The sequence below is a fragment of the Lepidochelys kempii genome, chromosome 18 (genome assembly GCF_965140265.1).
Source record: "Lepidochelys kempii isolate rLepKem1 chromosome 18, rLepKem1.hap2, whole genome shotgun sequence".
NCBI lineage: Eukaryota > Metazoa > Chordata > Testudines > Cheloniidae > Lepidochelys > Lepidochelys kempii.
The window spans coordinates 6,722,142-6,749,650 of NC_133273.1; the positions used below are offsets into that span (position 1 = coordinate 6,722,142).

A 27,509-nucleotide genomic window follows, 5' to 3' on the forward strand; every position below is an offset into this window, starting at 1 on the left:
GCTTTCATATCATGAGATTATGTAAAAATAATAGATTGGGTGTCCTTTTTATTGGCTTTCTGCATTTTGAACCTTTAGGGTGCACCGGGGTCACATTATGAAGCTTTCTCCACAGCCATGAGGGATAGAAACTTCCTTTTAAGAATGAAGGCTGAAATCATCACATAGCCACGTGACTCCAGGAGCTGGGGCTTTCAGGAAAACAATAATTATCATGACACTCATGACAAAATCATGAGTTGGCAACATCAACAGTAAAAACATCCCAATGGGATTCCTGAGGGGTTGGGCTGCAGCCCACAGAGACCTAAAGTGGCATGTTTAAAAATATCATGACTTTTGAATCAATGTTATGATGGGGGGGTGGCTCCTGCTTGGGAGTGGATACTGCAGTAAGCCTGGGGCATGAAGGAAACCAGGCAAGGTGACCCCCTATCCCGTCCCGCAAGGCCTGAAAGGGGGAGGCGTGCTGCACCGCCAAGGCGCAGGCCCAGCAGCATCCACGGAAGCGGGGTGCAGGAGCAGCCCAGGCTGGGCTGGGACCGCTACCATCCCTTTGATGGGCCGCAGGGGGCGCTGGCTCGGAGGCGGTTTTAGCGCGCATGGGCGGGGCTCAGCGAGCGCTCTGAGGAAAGGGTGCTGAGCCCGGCCCGCTGTGTGGAGTTGTCTGTCTCTGATTGGGCCCCGCTCTCGAGGAGGCGGGCCTTCAGATCTCGTCCTCGGGCCCCGCGAGGGAGGGGGCGTGTGCCGAGTTGCCGATCGCTTCCGGGTCACGGATTGAGGTGGCTTTGCGTGTCCTGCATCTACGGGCAAAGTGGGTCGGCGATTGGCCGCGTCGAGAGGATCGGTTCCGGGTGAGCTTGCCCTCCCCCATGAGGAAGATGGAGGCAGCGGCCGCTTTCCCCTCAGGGCGGTTCCTGCTGCTGCTGGTCGGGCTGGGCCTGGTCCGGGCGGACGCGGGGCCCCGCACCCTGGTGCTGCTGGAGAACATCAACCTGCGGGACACGCACTCGCTCTTCTTCCGGAGCCTGGCGGGTGAGGGCGGCGGCGCCCCGGGGGCGTCCCAGGGGAAGGCGGGATCATGGTCTGGGGTGATGGGGATGAGGGGAGCGGCCAGGCTCGGGAGGAGCCTGGGTCTGTCACGGTGCTGCCTCGCGGCCCCCCTCCGTCTCCCCATCCGGGCTGCACCTGCCAGGGGTGGCTGAGGCGATCGGAATCCGCTGGCGGTCGGGTTAGGTCCGGGTGCCACGCTGACCCCGCCTGCCCCATACGGCGGTGGCGGTGGGGCTCGGTCACTCGGAAGTGCCGCGTGTGTCAGTCAGTGTGTGGGGGGGATGCTGCCCTGCTCCGTACCTGGGTCGCTTGTTGTCGCTCTGCTGATGGGCGTCACGTTGGTTAGACTCACATCTCCCGGTATTAAGAAAAGGAGAACTAACAAATTTAATTGAGCATAAGTGTGTGGGGGGGGAAATAAACATTATTTCCCCCCCCGCCACTGTTCCTCACGCGTTCTTGTCAACCGCTGGAAATGACCCCCCTTGATTATCACTACAAAAGCTTCCCTTCTCTCACCCCCGCTCCCCCCCTCTCCTGCTGGTAATAGCTCACCTTGCCTGATAAATCTCGTTACAGTCTGTGTGGTAACATCCATTGTTTCATGTTCTCTGTATATATAAAATCTCCCCTCTGTATTTTCCGCTGCTTGCATCCGATGAAGTGAGCTGTAGCTCACGAAAGCTTATGCTCTAATAAGTTTGTTAGTCTCTAAGGTGCCACAAGTCCTCTTGTTCTTTTTGCGGATACAGACTAACACGGCTGCTACTCTGAAACCCATCTCCCAGTATTGGCTGTAGTCCCTGCTGCCCAGATCTCACTAGAGCCTTTGGTTCTTTCCTGTGTGTGTTTCCCTTTCTGGTGTTCATGTCATCCACAAGTTTTGCCAGGGTTTGATTTACATCAAAGACATGCATGAAAATGCTATGGAGAATGCAGAGGTTCTTGTTTGTTTTTAATTTGGTTTATCCAAAAAGTCTCTATGTTCCCTGAGCACTGTGGACTAGATTATAAGTACCAAGAAGTGTCACTGCTTGGAGGCTGACAGGAACAATTCTGCGGACAGTGCTCACTGGAGTACTGAGAAAATAAGTGTACTGTGGAAGAGTAAAATGCTTGACTTAGACGTCTATGTAGCAACTTTAAAAGTATCGAGGAGTATGGTGGCACCCTAAAGACTAACAGATTTATTTGGGCATAAGCTTTCGTGGGCAAAAAAGCCACTTCTTCAGACGCATGACACCTTAAAAAATATGGCAACCACATGGTTAGATTGTAATGGGTAATACTGAGTTAAGGGCCGTCTGACACAACTTTAATTTTAAAAGAGTGTAAGTTAAATGAGATAAAAGTACTCATGGCTATGCTCTTTGTTTTCTGTATGCAGATAGAGGCTTTGACCTCACTTTCAGGACTGCTGATGACCCTGGCCTGTCCCTCATAAAATATGGAGAATTTCTGTATGACAACTTGATTATTTTCTCCCCATCTGTAGAAGGTAAGAGATCCTTTTGCATAAAGGAAAAGACTCAGAAATTAAGTTGTATAATACTTTGAGACCCTTGGAGAAGACACACTAGATCTGTAAAGTGCCTTGCAGATATTAGCTAACCTTCTTCACAACACTCATTTGAGGCGGGTCTTTTACTATTCCAGTTTTCCAAATGGGGAGGCAAGAGACTTACCCAGCGTAAAACAATGAGTGGTGGCAAAGCGAGGCCTAGTCTTAACTCCCAGTCTCCTGCGCTAACCATGAGAATGCTTTTCTTAGGTTTGATAAAACTGATCAACGTATTCTTCTGACTTGCTTCATTTTTGACCTCGAGGTGGTTTTTGGGGCCTGTCCCTGAGATGTAGACTGACAGGTGTATTCTGCACTCATCATTAGGCAATTTGTGGCAGGAGCTGTATGCATTTTAAGCAGTTAAATGGTCATCAAGCTGCTTCTAAAAGCAAGAGGAGCCTGTAGAACAAAGAATAAGCACAAAAATATAGCTGATTGCAGGTCCAAAGCAATAGCAGCCATTGTTGAGTATCTATTTTCTGTAAACACCCTTTCATTACCATTGTTTGCTGTGATAGTAACTGTCATGTCTGTTAATAATTCTCAGACCACTTTATAATCCCTGTGTTGTATCTAGAATGATGGTATTGTGATTCAGTTTAAAAAAAAAATTCTTCAATATGTATCTTTGGAGCAGTGCTTCCATAGATTAACAAATGCACTGTTCTAAAATTCTATAACTAAAAGATGAAATAACACTGTCATTATTTGAAATGCCTTGATTTTAAGTATAGTAGTAGTGATTTTTCTAATTCATACCAAAATGTCTGGATTCTCTCTCTACCACTATTAACAGCCTGAATCAGACTTGATGCAGGATCATTAATAGCAACCTTTTTGAAATACAGCCCTTCAAGAAAGTGAGAGATCAGGTGATATTGGTGTGATGAGAGAGCCAAAAAAGATGTTCCAAAAGGAACACTGTCACTTAGCAAGAGTGGAGAGCTAGTTGATTGTGTGTGAATGAATAGTGAACTGAAAAGTATAATCTGTAGCCCCAGGTTATAGCACACTTAACTTCAGGTGAGCCTCAGAGAAAGTGTCAGGTAACTTTAATTTTGAACATTACTACTAGGACTGGGATATTGGAATCAGATCCTTAGGAGAACTAACTACAGAGCTGTGCAAGAAGAAGCTAATGCCTCATGATATGTAGGAACCCTTTTTAAACTACTTCAGAGCTAAATTTTAGAGTGTGGCATACAGTGTCTTCCTCATGTGACCTGTTCTTAACCTCTAACTTGCTCCACTTCTGACATTCTCTCGGTGTTCTGTTTTCTTTTTACAATATCTTAATTAAGGAAGTGAGAGTAAAGTTTTGGCTGTACCTCTTTCATTTTGCAGAGATGCATGTTTCTCTAAATCCTTTTGCTTTCTCTTTATATATTGGTTATTGTAGCTATACTGAAGTTTAATTAAATTTGATTTTGTTAAAGAATGGAATGAGTGAGAGATTCCTCATCATTTTCCAGGAATGCTTGCACTGGAGCCAGTTGTAATTCAACTTCCACAAGAAGGAATAATTAATATTTACTCTTGTTGACAGATCTCTCAATCTCTCTCTCTCTCTGTCTCAATGCAGAGGTCTCTCACTAGCTTTAAAATGTAGAATTTCTACCTGCAAACAGATAAGAATTTTATCTTGGGGTGAGGTGAGGAAGAAGCAAATTAACTACATGTAATCAAAAGAAAAGTATGTCTTTAAATATGCCCAAACAAATAATAATAATAGTCAATGAATTTTGTTAAGGTTTATTTCTCTGCAACTGAGATTGAATGGCTAGTTCTATGCCTTTAAAGGCTGGATTTTATGGCTATCTTTGTCTTCCTTCTGAAGGAATTAATCCTCCCTTAATCCGCCCTTTTAATCTATGTTGGCCATAGATGTATGTGGCTTCAGGACCCTGCTTGGGCACCTCCTGTGCCTACTACGCTGACACAGCTTCTCTATTAATTGTCCTCATCACCCTTGTATTTCCCTCTCCACCTTTGCTCTGAAGCACTGGTAAAATAGTTTGCTGTCAGCTTTTTGAATCACTAATGTCTGGTGCATCTTTTCAGATTTTGGCGGAAACATCAATGTGGAGACAATTACTGCTTTCATTGATGGAGGCGGAAGTGTCCTTGTGGCTGCCAGTTCTGACATTGGTCAGTAAAACCTGCGTGTCAAAAAAAAAAATGGGTGCAAATGTTGGCTTTTCATTTTATTGCTGCATAATAAGAGTTTACTGGATATAGAGAGCACAAATCAGTCCTGTAGGGGAAGGTGTCTTCCTTGTCATGGGAGCTCTTAGAACTCTGGCTGCAAACTTTTTTTAAAGGGGAACTTCAAAAGCTAAAACTGTACAATACTCTGTATCTTAAAACATGCTACAAATCTTAATCTTCACAATGCTCCAAAGGAATTGGTGGTAAAGAAAAAAGGAATGTCTTAATTTCACTTTCCAAAGAAAGTTCAGTTCAGCCAAGAGTTGTGTACTGAGTGCACCCAGCAGCCTGGTTAGCAGATAAATCATTAGCGCACAAATCAGGGTTGTCCTTTGTTTTTATTTTGATTATTTAGTTGCTTTTGTGTCTTGTACAAACTGTAAATTGGGAATCCACTTCTCTATCCTTTAGGTGATCCTCTGCGAGAGCTAGGCAGTGAGTGTGGAATAGAGTTTGATGAGGAAAGGACAGCAGTCATTGACCATCACAACTATGATATCTCAGACCCAGGCCAGGTAAAAATCTAGACACTGAATTCTTTGGGTATATCCGGGGCTTGAGGAAACTCGTCTTAGCTAGTACATTGCTTCTGGGAAGGAATTTTATTTTTTAGCAGTTGGCTGTAAGGGCTGGAGACAAAACTTGTCTGTCTTCTTCCTTTGCCTCTTCTTTCCCCTCCTACCCTTGCTCATTCCAAAGATTGTTTTGAGTAGCAGCTGTGAATCTTATTGAATGACATGCTGCTTTTACTATTGCTCTTCTCTTTAATATGAGATGCAATTTATCATGCACCTTTGACAATTTCTAACAATCCAGTCACACTGAGCAGTTAAAAACCACCATCTGGAATAGTCAGGGGTTCACTGTATTGGACCTTGAACCACTCGGGGGTAGGAGATAGGAATTCCCTTTCTAGTGAAATATGGCACTTCATAGAATCATAGAATATCAGGGTTGGAAGGGACCTCAGGAGGTCATCTAGTCCAACCCGCTGCTCAAAGCAGGACCAATCCCCAACTAAATCATCCCAGCCAGGGCTTTGTCAAGCCTGACCTTAAAAACCTCCAAGGAAGGAGATTCCACCACCTCCCTAGGTAACACATTCCAGTGCTTCACCACCCTCCTAGTGAAAAAGTTTTTCCTAATATCCAACCTAAACCTCCCTCACTGCAACTTGAGACCATTATTTCTTGTTCTATCATCTGCTACCACTGAGGACAGTCTACCACTTCCTTTTATCCATGGAGATAGAATGTCATGCTTAGTAGCCAGACATATAAAAAAGGTAAACTCTAGCTCAAGACACAGGGACAAAGAGAGATCAATATAGAAAACTCTGTAGAAGTTCTTCAAATGTATGTGATATCTTCATATTTCTGTCCTTGCATGGTCTGTCCGGTTGGACGCATGGTTCTGAAATATCTGTCTTTACAGGAGAGAGAAAGATGTCACAATGTTCATAACTCTCAAACATTATTGGAACAGAGCTTTTTCGTAAAATATGTGGGGCACACACAATCCCCGATGGATGGGGGAATCACCATTGCTTTGGGATGCCTATGTAACTTATTAGTTGTGTAGATTTTGCAAACTTTCCTTTTCTACCATACCATCTTCTGCTCGCTATCAAATCAATCTTACGGAACTTATAGTAGGACTTGAAGATTCATAATTTGTAGCTAAATACGGGTTCTTCCCAGACAGTAGGTAGTTGAAGACCTATCCAATATCATTGAAGGAATAAGTATAACAGTGGTTTTCAACCTTTTTTTAATTGCAGACCCCTAAAAAATTTCAAATGGTGGTGTGAACCCCTTTGGAAATTTTAGACATAGTCTGCAGACCCCAGGTTGAACACCCCTGTTCTATGGTAACAACAGCCTTTTGTGGACCCCTTAGACATAGTCTGAGGGTGGAAACCATGGCTCTATAGGTTCATGAGGCCTTTGATTTCACTGAGGTGCTGTTATTTAGACTCTCTTAATATGCCTAGTTCTTGAATTGGTACCTCTTCTAGTATGTTGTAATAGCTGAATACTTCCTGATTGAAACAAAAAATTCTTTCAGTGGAAGAACCTAACTAAAACTCAGTACAATAAGCACAGTAACTACCCTTCTGGATACACAACTGTCCCTTAGAGATAATTCTTCTGAGTGACTGTAAGTTACATCACCATTTAATTATGGCAGCTCCTGACAACACGCTGTAAGCTTAATGAAACTATTCCTTACTTAAGAACATCTTGTGTCCTAGAGCAAGGCCCTGCAGGCCAAGAAGAACCAAAGTGCTCTAGGATGGGCTGTGTAAGTGTCACGGACTGAGGCTTTAGGCAGCAGCTGTCCCCCAGTATCTTCTGGCACTTCGGAATGCAGATTTTTCTGTGTTGTACTTTCTTGACATGCTTTTTCCGCTATGCTGAAATCCCTTCTACAGTGTTCACATTAGCTTGTGGCAGCAATCAGAACAAATAGGAACTGATAAACACATGTTCCTGCAAGAGATCTGCATTTGTTGCCCTGGGATTTACCTTCCTTCTGATTTAAGCTTCCTAATATGCAACTCACAAGACAGAAAACCGGCTCTAAACTGTAACAAGCAGGGGCTGTTGTCTTTTCCCTGAGGGCTTCTAAGCATGTGCCTGATTTCTTCTCGTGCTCTTACCTCCTCCGTCCCCTTGCTCAGTGTTACAATTCTTCTTCCTACCAAGAGGCCAGGTGAGACTATGCAGAGCCAATTAATGCTACTTCAAAGCTCTGGAAGGGCAGCTGTAGAACATGAGGTGCTGTGTTGTGCAGATCACTAGCCATAGAGTGGCAAGCAGACACACATATTAACAAGTTGCCTGTGCATTAATTACATTGTCCAGTAGCTTGTGAAAGCTTACCACAGGTCTCTTATGTTTCCTCCCTGAAGCATACGCTCATTGTTGCAGACTCTGAAAATCTACTGAAGGCTCCCACAATTGTGGGGAAAACTCCATTAAACCCTGTTCTCTTCCGAGGAGTCGGGTAAGTGAACTACGAGGCAAGGCTGGCAAGTGGGGCTGCAACTGAGAACAAGAGGTCTCTATTGGGATGGGTTTCTTGCCACTATCTTCCCTCCCTGTAGGTTATAAGCCTAGGGCTGGGGTAGGCACTATTATAAACAAAGCATCATAGGTTGGGTTTTGGTTTCTTCAATTGAGATGCAACAGGCATTTGGTCCTTTCACAGGATGGAAGTGGAGGGAGGGGGGCTGAGGGCAGGCAAGAACAGCGCAGACTTCTTGCTGGTTGGGTAGCCAAAGGCTATTCCTCATCTCTCAATCTAGTTATAAACTTCCTTGAAACAGAAAACTTTTAATATTTTACTTCTTGCTGCTTACTCTGTTTTGCTTTACTTGGACAATGAAAGTAATCCATTCACTTCCTTGTTCTCATGTAGTCATGTTTTTTAAACTATTTGAATTGGAATTTAGAACATAGAAGCACTTCTGTTGATGTCAAGTTTTGTAAAGGGTTGTTCTTAAAGAAGCTTCAGTTTTTGATGTGATAGCATAACTATTCACAGTTGTTTAAAGAAATGATATTTTAAAGTCAACAGCTGATATAAAATTAATTGGGCCTGATTGACTTCAGTGTGTGTTTTTGCCACTAATTTCAGGGGGAGCTGAGTCAGTCCCATGGTTCTCAACCTCTGTGAATTTCATATTTGTTAGCAGATTTTAGTGCACACGAATCTTCTTGGGCAGGTATCTCAGGTTTGACCAGCTTTCAGGTATCTTCCTGGTACTTTGATTGTCTCTCTCGCCACAGGATGGTGGCTGATCCTGATAACCCTCTGGTACTAGATATCTTGACTGGCTCCTCTACATCTTACTCCTTCTTCCCAGATAAGCCCATCACACAGGTACGCACAATTATATTTGTCCTCTTTTGCTTCTAATCCTGTGGAATTAATTACCTCTCTTTCAACAGTTTAAAAATGGATCAAGAGACTTAACTCAAGTGCTTATTATAGTCTGTGTCAAATACTTATGGGTTTTTTGAAAGCTCCCTTCCACGGTCTCTTAGTACTATATATTTTCTAATATTATCATGGAAATCTTTCTTGCAGTTTCATTGGATCCAAATGGGAAAAGCCTAACAAGACTGCATTGGAAGGAATATCGACTCTTAACTTTGATACTGTTTTGCTGTATCAAAGGGGCTGAATTCAAACTGGTGATATAGAAGCAAAAGGCTTTCAATCCCATGCTACTGTGGCAGGCAATAGAATTTGAAGCCTTTTTCCTCTAAGATGCTGGTAGAATTTGGGCTAAGTTGTTAGTAATTGAAAGCTATTGCCATCTTCCAGCGGGACTGTGACCAGTGTGAAATGAAGGGGTTCCTCTGTTTAGTTTTGAGGCTCTGTAGCTGGCAAGGGGCTAAAAAAGGTGCAGTTGGCTGATTCTGGAAGATTAGTGTCTCAGTTGTGTTGAAGCCTCCTGCTTCTCCACTTGAGTAGTGCAGCAATCTGCAAAAATGCATTGTGTGCCATGTCTTATTGACATGATGAAATGAAAATGTAGAGGAAAAATAATAGCTGGGAGCTGGCATGAGTGGGACTTAACTGACAGCAAACGTGTTCAACTTATGTCTGCTTAACATGCTCTTCCATAATGGGTATTTGAACAGGCAGATGAGTAGTTTAAACATTCCCTTTAATTAGGTCTATGAGGTTTGACAAGAGTTCTGACAAGACAATAATAACTTGGATTGTACTTGTTTAGCCCAGCCAGACCTAGCAGCAAAGTTAAAGATCATCCAATATCATTTAATTCTCAGACATTTCCCTGCTGCTATTAACTATTTAAACCTAATGGATAATACTGCATGGCTAGTTTCCGTACTTGCTTAAAAAAGCAGCTTAAAGCCCTGATGCCTTCTTTCCATATAATATATATATATAAATAAAATTAAACATGGGTTTCTGGTTACTTTTACTTGCCATGTGATCTTGAGCACATTATCTCTGTGCCTTTATTTCTCTTCATGCTGTTTGTTTGCGGTATTTGTTTAGCAAATAAGAATCCAGGCTTACTATGTGTCTTGTCTGTACAGTATCCAGCCCATTGGGGTCCTCCTTATCTCAGTTGGGGCTTCAAGGTGCTACTATAATACAAATCATTAGTGCTGATTTAAATCTGTTCTCGTCCAATTTCAGTACCCTCATGCTGTTGGGAAGAATACCCTTTTGATTGCTGGTCTCCAGGCCAGGAACAATGCCCGTGTCATTTTCAGTGGCTCCTTGGATTTCTTCAGTGATGCTTTCTTCAACTCTGCTGTGCAGAAAGCTACACCTGGCTCTCAGAGGTGACTAGCTTAACATGGCCTTCTGTAGGTAGGGTGGGGTATTCGGGTTCTTCTGCCCAAGTGGTTTGGGTACCTCTTTGATCAAGGATCCCTAGCAGGTGATGAGAACTAATTGTGTCAAAGATGACTGATGGGAATATACTGAATACTATCATAACTGTTCAGCCGTGCTACTGTAAAATCTACACTGTTTAGGTTATATTAAAGCTTAAGAAAAAGATGAAACTTCCTTTAAGTGCAGTGCAAATTGTCAAGCTGGCTAACCCATATAGCTGTCTCCTGTCCTTATAGAAACCCTGATATTAGGTGTGTAAGAAGCAGTTTCTGCATCCATTGTATTCAGAGATGCTGTGAACACAGTTCATAATCTGGGCACAGCTCTTACTTGGAAATTTTGACATAGAATATTATACTCTGAGCATTGATATGTATCAGTTCAGTGTGCAGGTTGGAAACCTTGGCACTGAATTCCTTTCAGTGCTGATCTGTTAAAATGTTTTGCTGTACTTTAAACAACTACCTAGAAGACCTAGCAGACAGTTGGGATTTAAAGATCAAACAGTCTTACAGGAAAACTTTCAAGTAATGTGATCATTTAAAATGGGTGCTGACTTTCTGACCTGGCATTTAGTTCTTGGGGAAACTTCATAGTATACCTGACCAAAAAAATGCTCAGTCCTATGAATGTCCTCCAATGCAGTGTCTCCCACTGTGCTTCTGTTCTCTCACCATCTCTAGGTACTCTCAGACTGGTAACTACGAGCTGGCTGTTGCCTTGTCCCATTGGGTATTCAAGGAAGAGGGTGTGCTGCGGGTTGGAGAGGTATCTCACCATCGTGTAGGGGAGACATTACCACCTAATGCCTACACTGTCACTGACCTCGTGGTAAGACTGACTTTAGGAAAATGAGTCAAATAGACTTGTGCAGAGAGACTGTACTCTTGTTCATTGGGCTAGAAGTGTTGTGGAAGCAGATTTATCTCCTCTTTATTGGTTGGAAAGGTGATGGCTGGCACCCAGGGCTTCACCAGCCAAGGTGTGAAATTTCAGAGGGCATGAGGATATATAACCCAGTGGGGTTTTTCTTCCTCATAATTGTAGGAACTGTCCCCTTCTTGACAGTGTTTCTCCACTAATGTGAAGGCAGTCTACCTAACCTTTAGTTCCTACATGTAACTTTCACTTAATACTAAATTTCAGACTGCTCATGGCTCATACTTGAGTATCATACAATATTAAGTGGCAGCAGCAGCCAGCTCTGGAGAAGTCTGTTCTGTTAGTAAACTTACTTAATGCTTAAGTTGAGGGGAGTTGGTTATCCTTGCAAATAGTTTCTTTTCAGTCATGAACCTTGTTGATAAACAGGTATCTGAGCCTGATCAAAAGCATATGCTGGAATTTTGTCTTCCCTGTTACCTCCATTTCACTCAGACTCGTGATGCCAAGCTTCATTATACAAAAAGAGTACATTGGCAAGCCTGAAATACCATGTTGCTTTAAATAGAAATTGCAGCTATATACTGGGGGACAGCTTAGTGTGCCTAGAGAGTTTTTAAGTATAGCACTCTCAAATTCAAATCAATTCTACATTGATATGCTCACTCACTGATTTGCTACTGAATGTTGGCTTGATTTTCAGTGCATGGTAGCTCAACTGTATTTCCAAGCGTGGAAGCTCACATGGACTCTTACATTGGAAATAGCAGTTATTGGAAAATTCCCCATTGTCCCCCTTGATTTCATGGAAAGTGGAGTTCATAGTTTAGGACTGAGATTTCTATTGAATGGATTTCAGGTGTCACTCTTAGCTACTGATAGGGCCCTACCAAATTCAGGGTCCATTTTAGTCAATTTCGCATTTTTAGGTGTTCATGTTTTTTCAGGTGGGGGGTCCTGATCCAAAAGGGGGGGGGGCGTGTGCGGGGGGGGGTCACAAAATTGCCACCCTCACTTCTCTGCTGCCTTCAGGGCTGTGCGCAGCTGCAGAGCTTCCTACAGCTGGGGGAGATAGCTGGAGCTGAGTCTGGTCTTCCCCCCCCCCCGCCCCAAGAATGGCCGTTCAGGGGAAAAGGAAGTCCTGTCCCTCCCCAGCTTGAGCCCAGTGAATGGTAGGAGCCCTCGGCTGGGGTGTCCCCTGCCCCTCCCCTCCAATAACTACATTTCACAGGGGAGGTCTGCTTTCATGGTCCATGACATGTTTTTCACAGCTGTGACTTTGGTAGGGCCCTACTCATTAACAATGTGTCCTCTTCCTTTATGCTTCTGTTAATGCAGCGTGCATTTGTATGTTACAGGAGTACAGCATTGTGATTGAAAAGCTCTCTGAAGGGAGGTGGGTCCCCTTTGATGGCGATGATATTCAGCTGGAGTTTGTCCGCATTGATCCATTTGTAAGGACTTTCCTGAAGAAAAATGGTAGGGCTCCTATCAGACAATTTAATGTTTTCTGCCCTATGGCTTTGTTAACAATAACACAAGACTGGGTGTTGACTTCTTCCCCCACCACTGAAACTCACCTTGCTCGTATGTATTGACTTGGAACGCTACGGTTCTTCTGAGGAGGTAGTGTATAGAATCTCTATGGGAAGCATGCTCCACTGTTAAGAGGAAGGGTGCACTTCACACAGCTCTCCAACAGCTCCTTCTTCCAGTGGAGCAGCTTTGGGTTCCAGAGGCTAGTTTTCAATCTGGATGAAAAGCTCCACAAAGTGGGTTTGGGGGAGACAAAGGGCCATTACAAATGGAAGGAGGTGAGGAAAGAACTTCCAGTGAGGGATCTTAACTCCTAATGCTCTTGTTCTATTTACTGTGTAATGTAAATGGTCCTGCCTCTCCCCTAGGTGGCAGATATAGTGTGCAGTTCAAGCTGCCGGATGTCTATGGAGTGTTTCAGTTTAAAGTGGATTATAACAGGCTGGGATACACCCACCTGTACTCCTCTACACAGGTAAATAGTTTGAATTATCTGTCAATTATTGTCTGTGTGGTAGGAAATGTAAGAGTATTGGTTGAGATTTCAAGTCAGGATTTTAAACTTTGCAAATGTTTTGAGTGGATACCATATGGGCTATTAATCTTAATGACCATGAAGTTGCATCCAGCCTTCCTTTGTGCATGAAATGGATTTGAAAGCTATCTTACTCTGTGACCATCTTCAGTTATATTTAGGAAGGTCTGGAAATAAGCCTCTGTAGAGAGCGTTTTACCCTCATTAAACACATTCTTGTCTCAAGGCAGTGTTGGACCCTCGCCAGCACTGCCTGCACTGACGCTTAAGGTTTGCCAACATGCTTTTACAGAAGTTGAGGATTTGGAGCTTAAAACTCTCGTTTAAAAACAAGAGATATAATTGAACCACTTCTAGGAGCTCTCATACATGTATCTTTCCAGTAAGGTAATCTGGTTCTACAGTCATCTGAGTGGGGCATTGTCAGAATGGGCATTAAGTTAAATAACACATCTAGAGCTGAGATAGTCCTGCCACACACAGGACTAAATGACCTCATCTCTTGTGACCCTGGTCTTGTGTTCTTTTCTCTCCCAGGTGTCTGTGCGTCCCCTCCAGCACACACAGTATGAGCGTTTTATCCCCTCAGCGTATCCATATTATGCCAGTGCCTTCTCCATGATGATAGGCCTCTTCATGTTCAGCATCGTCTTCTTGCACATGAAGGAGAAGGAGAAATCTGACTGAGATATCATCTCAGCCAGAGGAAGAGCCCTCATCCAAGACATTGGCTCCATGTGGAGACTGGCAGCACTCAGGGCACAGATTATAAATGTTTGGGGACTGGAATCCTCAGCTGGTAGGAGCCAGATGAGCTATGGGGGTTTTTAAGATAAGAGTGACTAGTGGGAGAAAAATTGAAAACTTTTTTGTCTGAGAGGAAGCCACTGATGTCCACAAGAGATCAAAATGTTTGGCAGTGCAATGGCAATTCCAATATTGGTGTTTCATGAGGAGAAAAAAAAAACTAAAACAATTTTATTATTTCCACCCCTTCTCAGAAAGGCTTTTGCCTCAAGATTGTTCATTTCCAGAATAAAGATTTGTTCCTCTCACCTTCTGCTGAAGTTTCTGACTTGTCATTGTGGTTAGACGTTCAGCTGCATGTGTGTGTTCTCAGTGTGTGCTGCCCCAGCTCTGCGCAGACAGCTGGCATAGCAGACCTCGAGCAAACCACCCAATGACCACAAGATCCATTAAGGTACGAAGGCACCAGGCCAGGTTTGTTGACAAAGCACCATAATAGCACCTGGCATACTCTACAGGGATACTAAGACCTGTATGCCCGTGACAATGGACGCAGCTCAGTGAATGGCAGGACCTTCCATGTTCCCCCCCCTTGGCTGGACAAAGATACTGCCTCTGATACAGTTATACCCTGATACAAACAAGTTAATACTGCCTCTGACATAGTTAGTTACTGCCCCCAGACATGGGTAGTTATCACCCATCACCTTGTACGTGTTGGCTTGATCAAAACATTTTTATTGCATACTGTCATCCTGACCTTCTCTTTTAGGAGGGGGTCAGTATGTTCCTGTTATCCTTGCGGAATATTTTTGTTCCATCCTTGATATCGGGATGTTCTGGTGCCACTTGATATCAGGATGTTTGCATAAGTACTCTGTGCCTAGCACTTCTTAGGAATGTGTATTTCTGCGATAGCCCTGTTCTTGCCAGATTGTGTGAGCAGGTCCTGCCTCATACCAGGCCTGATACAGGGGCTTATGTCTCAGGCTCTCTTCCTACTACAGTCATGTGAGGTTTCTTAGAGAGGAACACATTTTTTACATACAATAAATCTAGGGCTGGTTCTAAATTGGCCATATGAACTCTATATCAGAAGCTAAACACCTTGTGAGTGTTTGGGAAACTATTTGAGACGGGACAATGAAATAGAATCATAGAACTGAAAGGGACCTCAAGAAGTCATTTAGTTTAGTCCCCTGCAGTCGTGGCAGAGCTAAGTATGATCTCTAGACTATCCCTGACAGGTGTTTGTCTAACCTGCTGTTAAAAATCTCCAGTGATGGAGACTCCACAACCTCCCTCGGCAATTTATTCCAGTGCTTAACACCCTGACCGTTAAGTTTTTCCTAATGTCAAACCTAAACTTCCCTTGCTGCAATTTAAACCCATTGCTTTTTTTTCTATCCTCAGAGGTTAAGAAAAACAATTTTTTCTCCCTCCTCCTTGTAATAATCCTTTATGTACTTGAAAACTGTTTTGATGTCTGCCCTTGGTCTTCTCTTTTCCAGATTAAATAAAACACGGATATTGCCATATTGTAGGGAGATGGCCCTATCTCAAGAGTTAAGGTTGTAGTGAGGTTCCTGTTACAAGGCTGAGATACTAAAGGGCTCTTTAACCTAGCAAAGAAAGGTAGGAATAAGCAAGTTTACTTCTGTTTGGGGGAAGGGCTGGAAACCACAAACCAACAGACGGGGAGGCGGGCCAGTAATTGTATTTATTTTGTGTTGGGCTTTGGTTTGGTTTGTATAAGGTCACTCCTCCGGCCCAGCTTGTAAATACTGTAAAACTCAAGCCAAGCGAGGAATTAAAAACCTCTGGAGCAGGACGGGCTTGGCCCCGCTGCCCCAAGGAGAAAAATGGAGGCTGACGAGGTGCTGGATGGGCCTTGCCATGGCAGGTGAGGGCTGGGAAGACCCCACTACTCCCACGGGCAGGGAGCAGGAGCGCTGCACCCGGCCGGCGAGTGACAAGGGGGCCAGTGAGGGGCGTGACAGCCAGAGGGGGCCCCCCCCGGGCCGGCGAGTGACAAGGGGGCCGGTGAGGGGCGTGACAGCCAGAGCGCCCCCACCCGGGCCGGCGAGTGACAAGGGGGCCGGTGAGGGGCGTGACAGCCAGAGCGCCCCCACCCCCCCACCGGCGAGTGACAAGTGGGCCGGTGGGGGGTGAGACAGTCAGACCCCCCCCCGCCGGCGAGTGACAAGGGGGCCGGTGGGGGGCGAGACAGCCAGAGCCGGGCCCCCGAGTGACAAGGGGGCCGGTGAGGGGCGTGACAGCCAGAGGGGGCCCCCCCCGGGCCGGCGAGTGACAAGGGGGCCGGTGCGGGGTGAGACAACCAGAGACCCCCCCGGGCCGGCGAGTGACAAGGGGGCCGGTGAGGGGCGTGACAGCCAGAGGGGCCCCCCCCCGGGCCGGCGAGTGACAAGGGGGCCGGTGAGGGGCGTGACAGCCAGAGGGGGCCCCCCCCCTGGCCGGCGAGTGACAAGGGGGCCGGTGCGGGGTGAGACAACCAGAGACCCCCCCGGGCCGGCGAGTGACAAGGGGGCCGGTGAGGGGCGTGACAGCCAGAGGGGGCCCCCCCCCGGCCGGCGAGTGACAAGGGGGCCGGTGAGGGGCGTGACAGCCAGAGGGCCCCCTGGCTGGCGAGTGACAAGGGGGCCTGGGGGGGGGCGAGACAGCCAGAGCCCCCCCGGCCAGCAAGTGACAAGGGGGCCGGTGGGGGATGTGTGACAGCCAGAGCCCCCCCCCCGGCCAGCCGGCAAGTGACAAGGGGGCCGGTGCAGGGTGAGACAACCAGAGACCCCCCCCCGGGGCCGGCGAGTGACAAGGGGGCCGGTGCGGGGCGTGACAGCCAGAGGGGGCCCCCCCAGCCGGCAAGTGACAAGGGGGCCGGTGAGGGGCGTGACAGCCAGAGCCCCCCCGGCCAGCGAGTGACAAGGGGGCCGGTGGGGGATGTGTGACAGCCAGAGGCGCCCCCCCCCGGCCAGCCGGCAAGTGACAAGGGGGCCGGTGCAGGGTGAGACAACCAGAGACCCCCCCCCGGGTCGGCGAGTGACAAGGGGGCCGGTGCGGGGCGAGACAACCAGAGACCCCCCCCCGGGGCCGGCGAGTGACAAGGGGGCCGGTGCGGGGCGTGACAGCCAGAGGGGGCCCCCCCAGCCGGCAAGTGACAAGGGGGCCGGTGAGGGGCGTGACAGCCAGAGCCCCCCCGGCCAGCGAGTGACAAGGGGGCCGGTGGGGGATGTGTGACAGCCAGAGGCGCCCCCCCCCCGGCCAGCCGGCAAGTGACAAGGGGGCTGGTGCGGGGCGAGACAGCCAGAGGCCCCCCCCTCCCCCGGGCCGGCGAGTGACAAGGGGGCCGGTGCGGGGCGAGACAGCCAGAGCCCCCCCCCCTCCCCCGGGCCGGCGAGTGACAAGGGGGCCGGTGCGGGGCGAGACAGCCAGAGCCCCCCACCCCTCCCCCGGGCCGGCGAGTGACAAGGGGGCCGGTGCGGGGCGAGACAGCCAGAGCCCCCCCCCCCCCGGGCCGGCGAGTGACAAGGGGGCCGGTGCGGGGCGAGACAGCCAGAGCCCCCCCCCCCCGGGTCGGCGAGTGACAAGGGGGCCGGTGCGGGGCGAGACAGCCAGAGCCCCCCCCCCCTCCCCCGGGCCGGCGAGTGACAAGGGGGCCGGTGCGGGGCGTGTGACAGCCAGAGCCCCCCCCCCTCCCCCGGGCCGGCGAGTGACAAGGGGGCCGGTGGGGGGCGTGTGACAGCCAGAGCCCCCCCTCCCCCGGGCCGGCGAGTGACAAGGGGGCCGGTGGGGGGCGTGTGACAGCCAGAGGCCCCCCCCCCCCCCCGGGCTGGCGAGTGACAAGGGGGCCGGTGCGGGGCGAGACAGCCAGAGCCCCCCCCCCCCCCCCCCGGGCCGGCGAGTGACAAGGGGGCCGGTGCGGGGCGAGACAGCCAGAGCCCCCCCTCCCCCGGGCCGGCGAGTGACAAGGGGGCCGGTGCGGGGCGTGTGACAGCCAGAGCCCCCCCCCCTCCCCCGGGCCGGCGAGTGACAAGGGGGCCGGGGCCGGCGAGCGGGCGGCAGCGGCTCCGCGCCCAGGGTGCGGGGTCCCGGGGGCTCCTCGGGGCGGCGCCGCGCCGGGGCACTGAGCTGACCCCGCCCGAGTCACTTCCGGCCGCGGCGCGACAGTTGCCGGCCGGGCGGGGCTTTTACGGCAGCGGGCGCGGGGCGGCGGCGCGGCTGGTGGCGGAGCCCGGCCCGGCCCGGCCATGCTGCTCACCGTGTTCTGCCTGCGCCGGGACCGCTCCGAGCTCACCTTCTCCCTGCAGGTGGACGCCGACTTCGAGCTGCAGAACTTCCGGGCGCTCTGCGAGCTGGAGTCCGGCATCCCCGCGGCCGAGAGCCAGGTGAGGAGACCCCCTCTCCGCCCAGCCTGGGGAGACCCCCCTCATCCTCCGCGGGGTCCCTACCTTCCCCCCAGCCTGGGGAGACCCCCCTCATCCTCCGCGGGGTCCCTACCTTCCCCCCAGCCTGGGGAGACCCCCCTCATCCTCCGCGGGGTCCCTACCTTCCCCCCAGCCTGGGGAGACCCCCCTCATCCTCCGCGGGGTCCCTACCTTCCCCCCAGCCTGGGGAGACCCCCCTCATCCTCCGCGGGGTCCCTACCTTCCCCCCAGCCTGGGGAGACCCCCCTCATCCTCCGCGGGGTCCCTACCTTCCCCCCAGCCTGGGGAGACCCCCCTCATCCTCCGCGGGGTCCCTACCTTCCGCCCAGCCTGGGGAGACCCCCCTCATCCTCCGCGGGGTCCCTACCTTCCGCCCAGCCTGGGGAGACCCCCCTCATCCTCCGCGGGGTCCCTACCTTCCCCCCAGCCTGGGGAGACCCCCCTCATCCTCCGCCGGGTCCCTACCTTCCCCCCAGCCTGGGGAGACCCCCCTCATCCTCCGCGGGGTCCCTACCTTCCCCCCAGCCTGGGGAGACCCCCCTCATCCTCCGCCGGGTCCCTACCTTCCCCCCAGCCTGGGGAGACCCCCCTCATCCTCCGCCGGGTCCCTACCTTCCCCCCAGCCTGGGGAGACCCCCCTCATCCCTCCTCCCCCTTTCCCAGCCCCCTCATCCCCCCTCCCACTCCGTCCTCCTTCTCCCACTGCGTTCTCTCACCCCCCCCCCTTCTCCCACTTGCCCCCTGCTGCTGGGAGACCCTACTCATCCCCCCTATGTGGGCCCCTGCTTCCCCTATCCCCCTAGCCTGGGGAGACCCCCTCTCCAGTCCCGTCCCACTCATCCCCCCAGGCTGGGGAGACTCCAGTTATCTCCCAGCCCTGGAGAGGACTTGCAGAGAGAAACCCACACATACTGGGGAAAGTGACTGGACCCCATCTCCTCTCCCAGCCTCTCAGGGACGGAGTGACCCGGGGAGAGCGAGACCCTGTGTCCTAGTCTCTGCCCCTCCCTGGCACCCCCGCAGCAGGGTCAGATGAGGCGCTGGGGGAGCTCGGCTCACCCCAGGATCCCCGTGGCTAAGAGCCGAAGGAGCCTCTGGGAGGGGGCTCTCCCCAGTGTTTCTGTGACAGAGAGACAGTTGTGGAATTAAGGAACCTGGAGAGTAGGTCTCTCTTCATCTCCAGTCTTTGGGGGACCTGGGGCCCCTCCCTTGAAAAGGGACAGCCATGCCTTGTTAACCCTCCATTCTTCCACCCAACAGCTGTGAGGGACCTTAGGTTTCATCCCCTCTCTCTTAGGACTGGCATGGGATCTCATCTAGGGAGTGACCCCTTCCACTCTGGCTCATGGTAGCCAAAAGGCAGGGGACCTCATCTCCCCAAGAAGTGACTCTCCACCACATTCATAGGCTCCCTCCACCTATCTTCAGGACACATCTTCCAATCAGTGGAGCCAGAGTCTCTTTTCTACCTCACCATCCTACACCCAGAGATGCAAAGCCTGGAGACTCTCTCCCTCATAGTAGAAACCCCTCTATTCTGTTCTTGAGTGGTGTGGTCTTGGATCCACTGACAGGAACATTTACACCCTTTTCTTCCATTGGGGAAAGTCTTCAGACCCACCAAATCCACTTCATTGCTAGAACAGTCTCTCCCAGACACCAGTCTCTTCAGTGTCCCTGTCTCCCACTGCCCCATTTTAAACCTGCAAGCCAGGTGAGACTCCCCATCTAGTTTCCAAGCACCATCTGAGTCCCTGATGAGAAAGGGGAACAAGGATTTCTCTGCCCTTTAAGAGTGATGAGGACTGTGAGAGTTTTGGGGTGAAGAGGCTGGCCTCCCAGCTGCCTGCCTAGGGAAACGTCTCAGAGTTGCTACTAGGAAGCATATGTACTTCAGCCCACCTAAGAAATTGATTAACATCCTTTCCCTCATTCTGCTAAGGAAATGGGGTAGCATTTTAGGATGAGAATTCCCTTAGATTTCCTCTAACACTTAGTACATCAGGTTGACTTGGTCCCCGCCCCTTGTTAAGCCTGAAATACCAGTTTGGGGTGTGTGAGAATGAGGTTTTCACTTTTTTCCTTTTGGGCGTGAGAGGCAGCTGAAATGAAAACTAGTGTCTAGGACTTTCATAGAGTATACCTCAATCCAGTTCAAATTTGGTAAGGCTTTGCTGACATGACAAGCTATACAAGTGTTGCCAAAACACAAGAAGAAAACAAGTGTTAGGTGTGTGTTAGAGGGAGGGATACAACCCACCCAAGATAGGGTTACACACCATTTGGCATTTGAGCTCTGATGTCCATTTGTCATTTCTGTCCACATCTGATCTGCTGTCTCTCTCTTTTCTCATAACACCAAATCAGAGGCTTGACACACCTGTCAAAGCACATGGAGCATTCTGTGATTATTGCCTTTGCTTTTTTGGTCTTTTTCCAAAAATACACTTATACAGCCCAAAACTTTAATTTAAATTTTAAGTGCATATTAGTCACTTGTGTGCTTGGAGATGGAATAGGTGAAGACAGCTTCAACACAACACCCTCTGGCCAGGTCAGAAAGATGGCATAGACAGTTGATCCTTTAGAAGTGTACCGTGCATGGATTGTGGTGTTCTCCATCTGCACCCTCCATGGCTTAGAAGCATAAATTGCCTCCCCATTAACACGCGGCCATTTTCCAAGGGACAGAAGCGTTTCTTGAAAGATTGGAACAATCACCCATTCTTTTGTGGGGCCCACGTTGAGACGATCGTTGCCTCCAAAACTCACAGTCTGCACTAGTTCTGAGATAATAGTTGATTCATCCATGAGCTCGTTGAGTTGCATGTTGCTTTAATAGCCCCAAGACCTTTTGTCAATAGATGTGCACATCTCCCACTTGTGCTGTGGCAGGGTGCCCGGCTTGTATTTATCGGCACAGTTATAGTATCCTCCATGATGACAGAAGCAGTTGTTGCACCAACAGTCATTTATCACAACAGGATCCTTCACAGGACTATCATTATAAAGCCAGGCAAGGAAAGAGGTAGAGTTCCAATATGTGTTTGGACCCTCCCAATCACCATCTGACCAAATCAGATCTGGTTTATACCTCAAAACAAGATCATAAAGCTCTGGCATAGTTTTTGAAAAGATAAAATTCTGTTTCTTGATGCCATTTTTTTGATCATGTAAATACAGAGGATTAAACCACTCTGAGAAAATGGTACAGTCCATAGCGTATGTTCCTTTCTCTGAGAGCTTGTCCCAGTTCACCCATTAGGTCTCGATGGGACCCTGTATCCATAGAATTCCAGTTACAGGACACAGGAGACCCCTAGTGTGTGAAGCCCTCATGATGCTTTGTAGTCAGCACCACATACCTGGCTGCTCGAAGATTAGTGCTGGTGAAGAGTGTTAGACTGACAGCCCTGGAGGTTGATGTCAGTTTCTCTGTGCAACAGGTTCAGTATATGGTCAGCAGTAGTATAATAAGCTTTTCCCCCACAGTGCCCAAGTTCTCTGACTCATCTCAGCCCTGGGTAAGACACCTCCACACCCAGTCCCTTGTGATTGGGTTGGGAGGTATAGCTCAGATGCCACTTTATAGAACTGGTAAGCAGCTTGGTTACGATGGATGGTTTTGTGGTGTGGCGGGGTGGATTTGATGTAAATTGAGTTGATTTAAATCATGATTTAAATCACTTGTCAGGAAGACTCGATTTAATTATGGATTTCTACATAAAAGTGCATTCTTGTTGGTTGTTATAACCTTAATACATATTCTTCACAACTCGGAGATAGATGTAGGTTTCATTTTTAGAAGGTACACACTATGTACATTTTTTAAGTGATTTATTTTTAAAACTTTTCAGATTAGGTTTACAGCTGTATCAGAAAATGAATGATTGGTTATTTCATTTACCAAAGGTAATTGAAGCAGTTCACCTCCCAATGACTTCATAAATATCTATCTCCAATTCAACAGGTGAATCATTAATATTTAGAGGATTTTCTTGCCCTGATGTATTAGGAGGAGAACATCATCAGACAGACATTTAAATTGTTTTATTTAACTAAAACAACAACTTTATGTATTCTGGATTTTTTTCTTCAACAGCAAACATATAATATTTTAATGAAACAAGCATATGAATTTTTGAATTTAAACATTCAAGATTTTTAAAATCAGGTTTGTTTTTGTTAAAATTGTTTTTTAACTAAAATAGTTAAATGAAATGTTTAAAAAAACAAAAATTAAATTGACTCTGTCAGCCAGGTCAACATGAGAAACTTAAAATATTGGCTTCTGCAGCTAACTCGGTCGTCTTCACCTTCATTTTCCTGTTTGTTTGTAATCTGGAAAAGAAAAACAAGCTTTCCTGCTTTTTCAGGTCCCAAACGATTTCTCAATTTGGAATGAATTAGTCCAAAGGAAGAAAATATTCTTTCTACATCAGCAGAAGAAGCTACTGCTGTTAAAAGTGAGATTATCACTTCAACAGTCTCTGAATCAAAGTGCTTAAGTGACTTCCTCCAGTTCACTGGTGTGACTTTCTTTAAAACATCAGAAAACATATATGTCTTGAATGGTTCTTATTCTCAAACTGGGTCTCTCTTACTGCCTGCTGCCATCATAGGTTTTCCCTTCTAGTGAGAATGGTCTGGTAGCTCTCAAATCAATGAAAGCTACATTCAGGAAGACCTTGAGACTTCAGAAATATGCTGCTCAAACAGTTTCACTTTTGTTTCTGCCTACTGTTCATCCCTTCTCACGTTTATCTCCAGACTTCTTCTCCTTGTCCAGATCTATTCCGCCCCCAACAATCTTCTATTCATTGAACTTTTTGAAACTTTGCACTTTTAGAGAGAGGTAAGGGATTGACTCAGTGTACACAAATTTGGAGAGGGACAATAGGGTTGAGGTCTTTTATTTCTCACCACTGTATATTTATTTATTTATTTAAAACCATTTTTGCTGTTAACAAGCAATTTATCTCTGGAGACACAAATCCACAGTTTGGGAACTGCAAAACTAAGCATCTCTGATGATATCTTCTAGACTGAGCACTGAGTCCCATTGAATAGATAGAAAGATTAACCTAAATAATCTATACAGAAGCCCCTGGAACCCCATAAATTTGGGTCCCTAATCCATGAACTATTGGAACTCATTTACAAAACTTTTCTTAAACATTACATGAATATATTGTCTCATACTATAGAATTAGAATTTATAATCCCTATTCCATGATGAGATATCTTTGAGCTATAATGTAGCTTCATTAAAACTATCTTTAGATAGGTTTTTTCCTCAAAAAGCATTTTATCAAAAAAATCAGATTTAAATTAAAAAATTGGATTTTTATTTATTAATTTTTTTAATTGATTTTTATCCACTCTGGTGTGGACACATGTCCACTGAGTTCTAGACTAGGGCCTTCAGTTCATTTCCTGGAGGCCATCAAACAGCCACCAGATATATTGGCGACTAGGGCTGGTTTGTTGCAATTTTTATTTAGGGTAAAGTTTCAGGATGTTCATTGGGAAAAGGCCTGGAAATACAGTTTTAAAAGAGAGCCAATATTCCTGTCCTTTTGTTTTTCCAAATAGTCAGACCTGTGTGTGCATGCTAATGGATAGATTTAAATAATGTGGTTGCCACTATCAAGCCACAGCTGTAAACTTAATTTGCCTCCCGAGATAGTCTCGTAATTTTGGGAAAAGAAGAAATCTCCCCATTTCTGGTTGAATTAGGACTTCTCACTAAAAGCTACTAGATCGGAGCCTTCAAGTTGCTTATTGTTTCTGAGCTATTGTTCTCTATTAGCTTCCTGTACAACTCAGTATTTAACTTGACTGCTCTCAAGGTTTTAGTGAAATTGGTTCAACACTTTAAGATGTGCAAAAATCCCAGGGGATCAAGTCATTAGCTCTTCAGGAGCTGAACCCTATCTTTATATGCAGCCCGTGTAGTGCAATGGGATCCTGATTTGGGTATCCGAGCACTACAGAAATGTGAATAATATAATAATAATAATAATAATAAAGGACATCTAAAAAACAACATGAAAATATTGTGCGCAGCTTCCATGCCTGCAATAAAGGTTTAATGCTGACTTTTGATTACTTCTGAGTTTGGGTGAGTTGATGCCAGTTACTTAGTGCTGGAGAGCTCCATATCTTATCTGCTTCCCAGGGCATGCTGCACACCATCCTATTCGAAAGCCACGTAACTGCAGAATCAAATCATAGAATATCTGGGTTGGAGGGGACCTCAGGAGGTCATCTAGTCCACTGATCTAACCACCACAGTCTAAAATGAGATTAGAAAATCAAAGGCCCATGGAGTTCCTTAGGGAAAACTCTTCATTTTTCTCACTGGAGAGCGAGAGACGATGGATCGCAAAGATTCCCATTCTTTTTATGCTGCTGCCAACCCATGTTTATACAGAGAATGAATATCAATACCAGATACATGTTCTTAAATGAGACTTGTTCTGGTACGATAAAATCAGAGTCCCAGGCCCCTCCTGGTCCATGTTCTTCCACCTTGCCTGCAAGGGAAGAGGAACCCATGACCAATAAATAGCAGTTAACACTGAAAGCTGTGGTTACAAAAACATGAATATCCCTTGTTCTTCCTGTTGCCAATGACCAGCATAACTTCTCTGCATACGAGAATGTACAAATGCCTGCAACTGGAGGCTTGAATTTCTGAATCATAGAATATCAGGGTTGGAAGGGACCTCAGGAGGTCATCTAGTCCAACCCCCTGCTCAAAGCAGGACCAATCCCTAACTTTTGCCCCAGATCCCTAAATGGCCCACTCAAGGATTGAACTCTCAACCCTGGGTTTAACAGGACAGTGCTCAGACCACTGAGCTATCCCTCCCCCCTGAAGTACTGCCTGTAGTGTAAACACCTCTAGTCTTTCAGCTGTGTCCCTCCAGCTACTTACATAATGATAATGTGACAACACTGACTCTCTTTTAAGATGATGTCTGGTTGTGTACTCTCTTGCTTGTGCTGCTCCGTCATTGGGATTTTTTCCCCTCTCAGCAAATAATTTTAAAGTTTTTATGTAATAGCTTCCACAGTTATCTAGGTCAAATAACCTGCAGTTGACTCCAAACACCATCAGAAGTGCCTCTGCTTCTCCTGTCCCTTGCTAATTCCTGCTTCCTTCCATTCTCTCCTTTACTGTCCATCATTTTCCCTTTCTGCCCACGTATTTGCTGGGCCTATATCTGTATAACATCCTTTCTAGTCAGCCCCTCTTTCTGTAGAGCATTTTGCAATCTTTCATAGGAAGAAACTATATAAATACCATTTGTATTTTACTTATTGGAAGATCAGCTTGTCTTAAGGACAAGAATCAGCTTCCAATAAGGAAGGACTGTGCTTGCTTAAACTGACAAATAGTTTTTTAACTCAGGGTCTTTTCTTGCATTATTTTTATCATAGCTCTCTTTTTGCAATGATCAGAGGCATGTTGCTTTAAAAGCAAAATTGTCAGGCTCCTGCCCCCCAAGGAAGGTGCAATTCATATTAAACATTACACAGCGGGGGAATAAACCAAGGAAGTGGGGAAGGCCAATGGTTGTGATGAGAAACTGATGTTCTTATTATGTGTGTGTGCTTTATTGAACTCTGAAAATTCATTTTACTACTGTTCAGGGAAAAGTGAGGGCTGAAAGTCTTGACTAAAAAGGATGCACTGTGAGGAACGATTTAATGGAGATGGTTGATGACTTTGTGCCACACAGCAAAGTTCCCAGTCAAAGGGATGACACACACACGCTTGTGAGGAAAGGAGACACCAGGAACAGGGAGGCAAGTGGAGCAGGCAGCGAGTAGAACATGTGGAGGGGAGTGGAAGGCAAGAGAGGTGAAGGGAATAGTGAGATTTTTGTCTCCCATTCACCTTTTGATTGCTAACAAGTTTGTGATTTTTTTTTTATTTGGTCTGGCTAACAGATTGCACCTTCCGTCCCATAAAGGGATTTGGAAAGGGAGGAAAATCTGAACAAAATATGCTGCGGGAACCTGTTTTGGAGTCTTCTGGGATCATGAATATTTTATCTACTTTCCTTCTTCAGCCACTAACCCACCCCCATTTACTGACCTGCTCTTGGGTTGCACATTGTCATAACACTTCAGCTAAGGAGGTCTGGAACCCATCAGCAGTTCTCTGAGTACCAGTCACGAGTTACTTGATGTGGGTGGCCCCAGGAGCTCAGAACTCTGTTTCTCACGGTACAGTGCTGCTGAGATAACTACATCAACCTCTAGTTCTTTACATTGCTGACACTATTCTTCTCAGTATTTTTAAAGCATGCTACTTTTATGGCTAATGGATTTTCTTGATTGCAGTTACTTGGGGGGGGCAAAAACTGGTTGATATCCTATTGAAAATTAGAGTAAGAGTTCTCATTCTAGATTTTGATTTACTTATGTGCTGCCTGGGGATCTCTAGTAGGAAGTGTCACTGACCTCTCTTTGTAAGACACTTTGAGATCTACTGACGAAAAGTGCTGTGTAAGAGCTAGGTGGTGATCTGTACCAGTGTTCGACCAAGACCGTGACTGTACCAGGCCTATCAGTTGGGTGTGGGCTTAACCTGTTATGAAGCCTGGCAGCTCCCAACCCCTAGACCTGTGGAAGGTCTGTGGCAGGCTAAAGTAGGCATAGCTGAATGGAGAGCAGTCAGTGATGGTACACAGGGGCCCAGCACAGAATGTCATCAATATGGTAGGGTAGGGGAGCATATAGTACCTTTCAGCGCCATCGACCTGCTGATGGATGAGAGACTCATTAAACAGATTGTAGTACAGGTGCGAGAACTGACCACAGGTGGTGCTCTTCTAGCATGAGACCTCAGCAGCATGAATCAGTAACTTACAAATGTTATAGTTTTGTTTGGTAGAGTTTGTAATATCTGTACTGCTTTTGTTCTTGCTTTTAAAGGAAAGGCATTCCTGCTGTATTGTCATTCAAACAGCAGAAAGCTACCTGCCTTCCTGGTCAGGCATTCTTTGCAAAATGAGAGCACTTCATAATGCTGGGGGATCTTGGGCACTGCCCAGCTTCAGAGAAGCTAGTGACTTAGTACTGGGCTGTCCTATCAGCGTTTGCTTTTGTAATGTTTCATACCATGCAGAAGCAACTAAAT

The 27,509-nt window shown here is 47.2% G+C and overlaps 2 protein-coding genes and 1 pseudogene across 6 annotated transcripts in view; 2 read left to right on the plus strand and 1 right to left on the minus strand.

Annotated features, from left to right (window-relative positions):
* Positions 1 to 789: 789 nt before the first annotated feature.
* On the plus strand, positions 790 to 14,221 carry DDOST (dolichyl-diphosphooligosaccharide--protein glycosyltransferase non-catalytic subunit). Its single transcript, XM_073316359.1, has 11 exons — positions 790 to 1,035; positions 2,441 to 2,551; positions 4,679 to 4,765; positions 5,237 to 5,340; positions 7,740 to 7,834; positions 8,620 to 8,713; positions 10,010 to 10,158; positions 10,897 to 11,044; positions 12,454 to 12,574; positions 13,000 to 13,106; positions 13,704 to 14,221. Exons 1-11 carry the CDS (start codon positions 873 to 875, stop codon positions 13,851 to 13,853), a joined length of 1,329 nt encoding a protein of 442 aa, XP_073172460.1. The 5' UTR covers positions 790 to 872; the 3' UTR covers positions 13,854 to 14,221.
* Positions 14,222 to 18,091: 3,870 nt separating this feature from the next.
* DDI2 (DNA damage inducible 1 homolog 2) overlaps positions 18,092 to 27,509 on the plus strand; it is a 38,731-nt gene continuing 29,313 nt past the window's right edge. For all 5 annotated transcript variants that reach the window (XM_073317051.1, XM_073317055.1, XM_073317056.1 and 2 more), the window contains exon 1: positions 18,092 to 18,313. In XM_073317051.1, the coding sequence (XP_073173152.1) occupies positions 18,176 to 18,313 (138 nt within the window). In that variant the 5' untranslated portion in view covers positions 18,092 to 18,175. The remainder of the gene's footprint in view (positions 18,314 to 27,509) is intronic.
* On the minus strand, positions 20,801 to 27,125 carry LOC140900129 (tissue alpha-L-fucosidase pseudogene; annotated as a pseudogene).

Bases quoted from the DNA above. Each gene is read 5' to 3' on its own strand.
- DDOST (XM_073316359.1), top strand. From the start codon at position 873: ATGAGGAAGATGGAGGCAGCGGCCGCTTTCCCCTCAGGGCGGTTCCTG. The intron at 10,159-10,896 runs GTGACTAGCTTA...CACCATCTCTAG, and splicing joins GCTACACCTGGCTCTCAGAG to GTACTCTCAGACTGGTAACT. The intron at 11,045-12,453 runs GTAAGACTGACT...TGTATGTTACAG, and splicing joins ACACTGTCACTGACCTCGTG to GAGTACAGCATTGTGATTGA.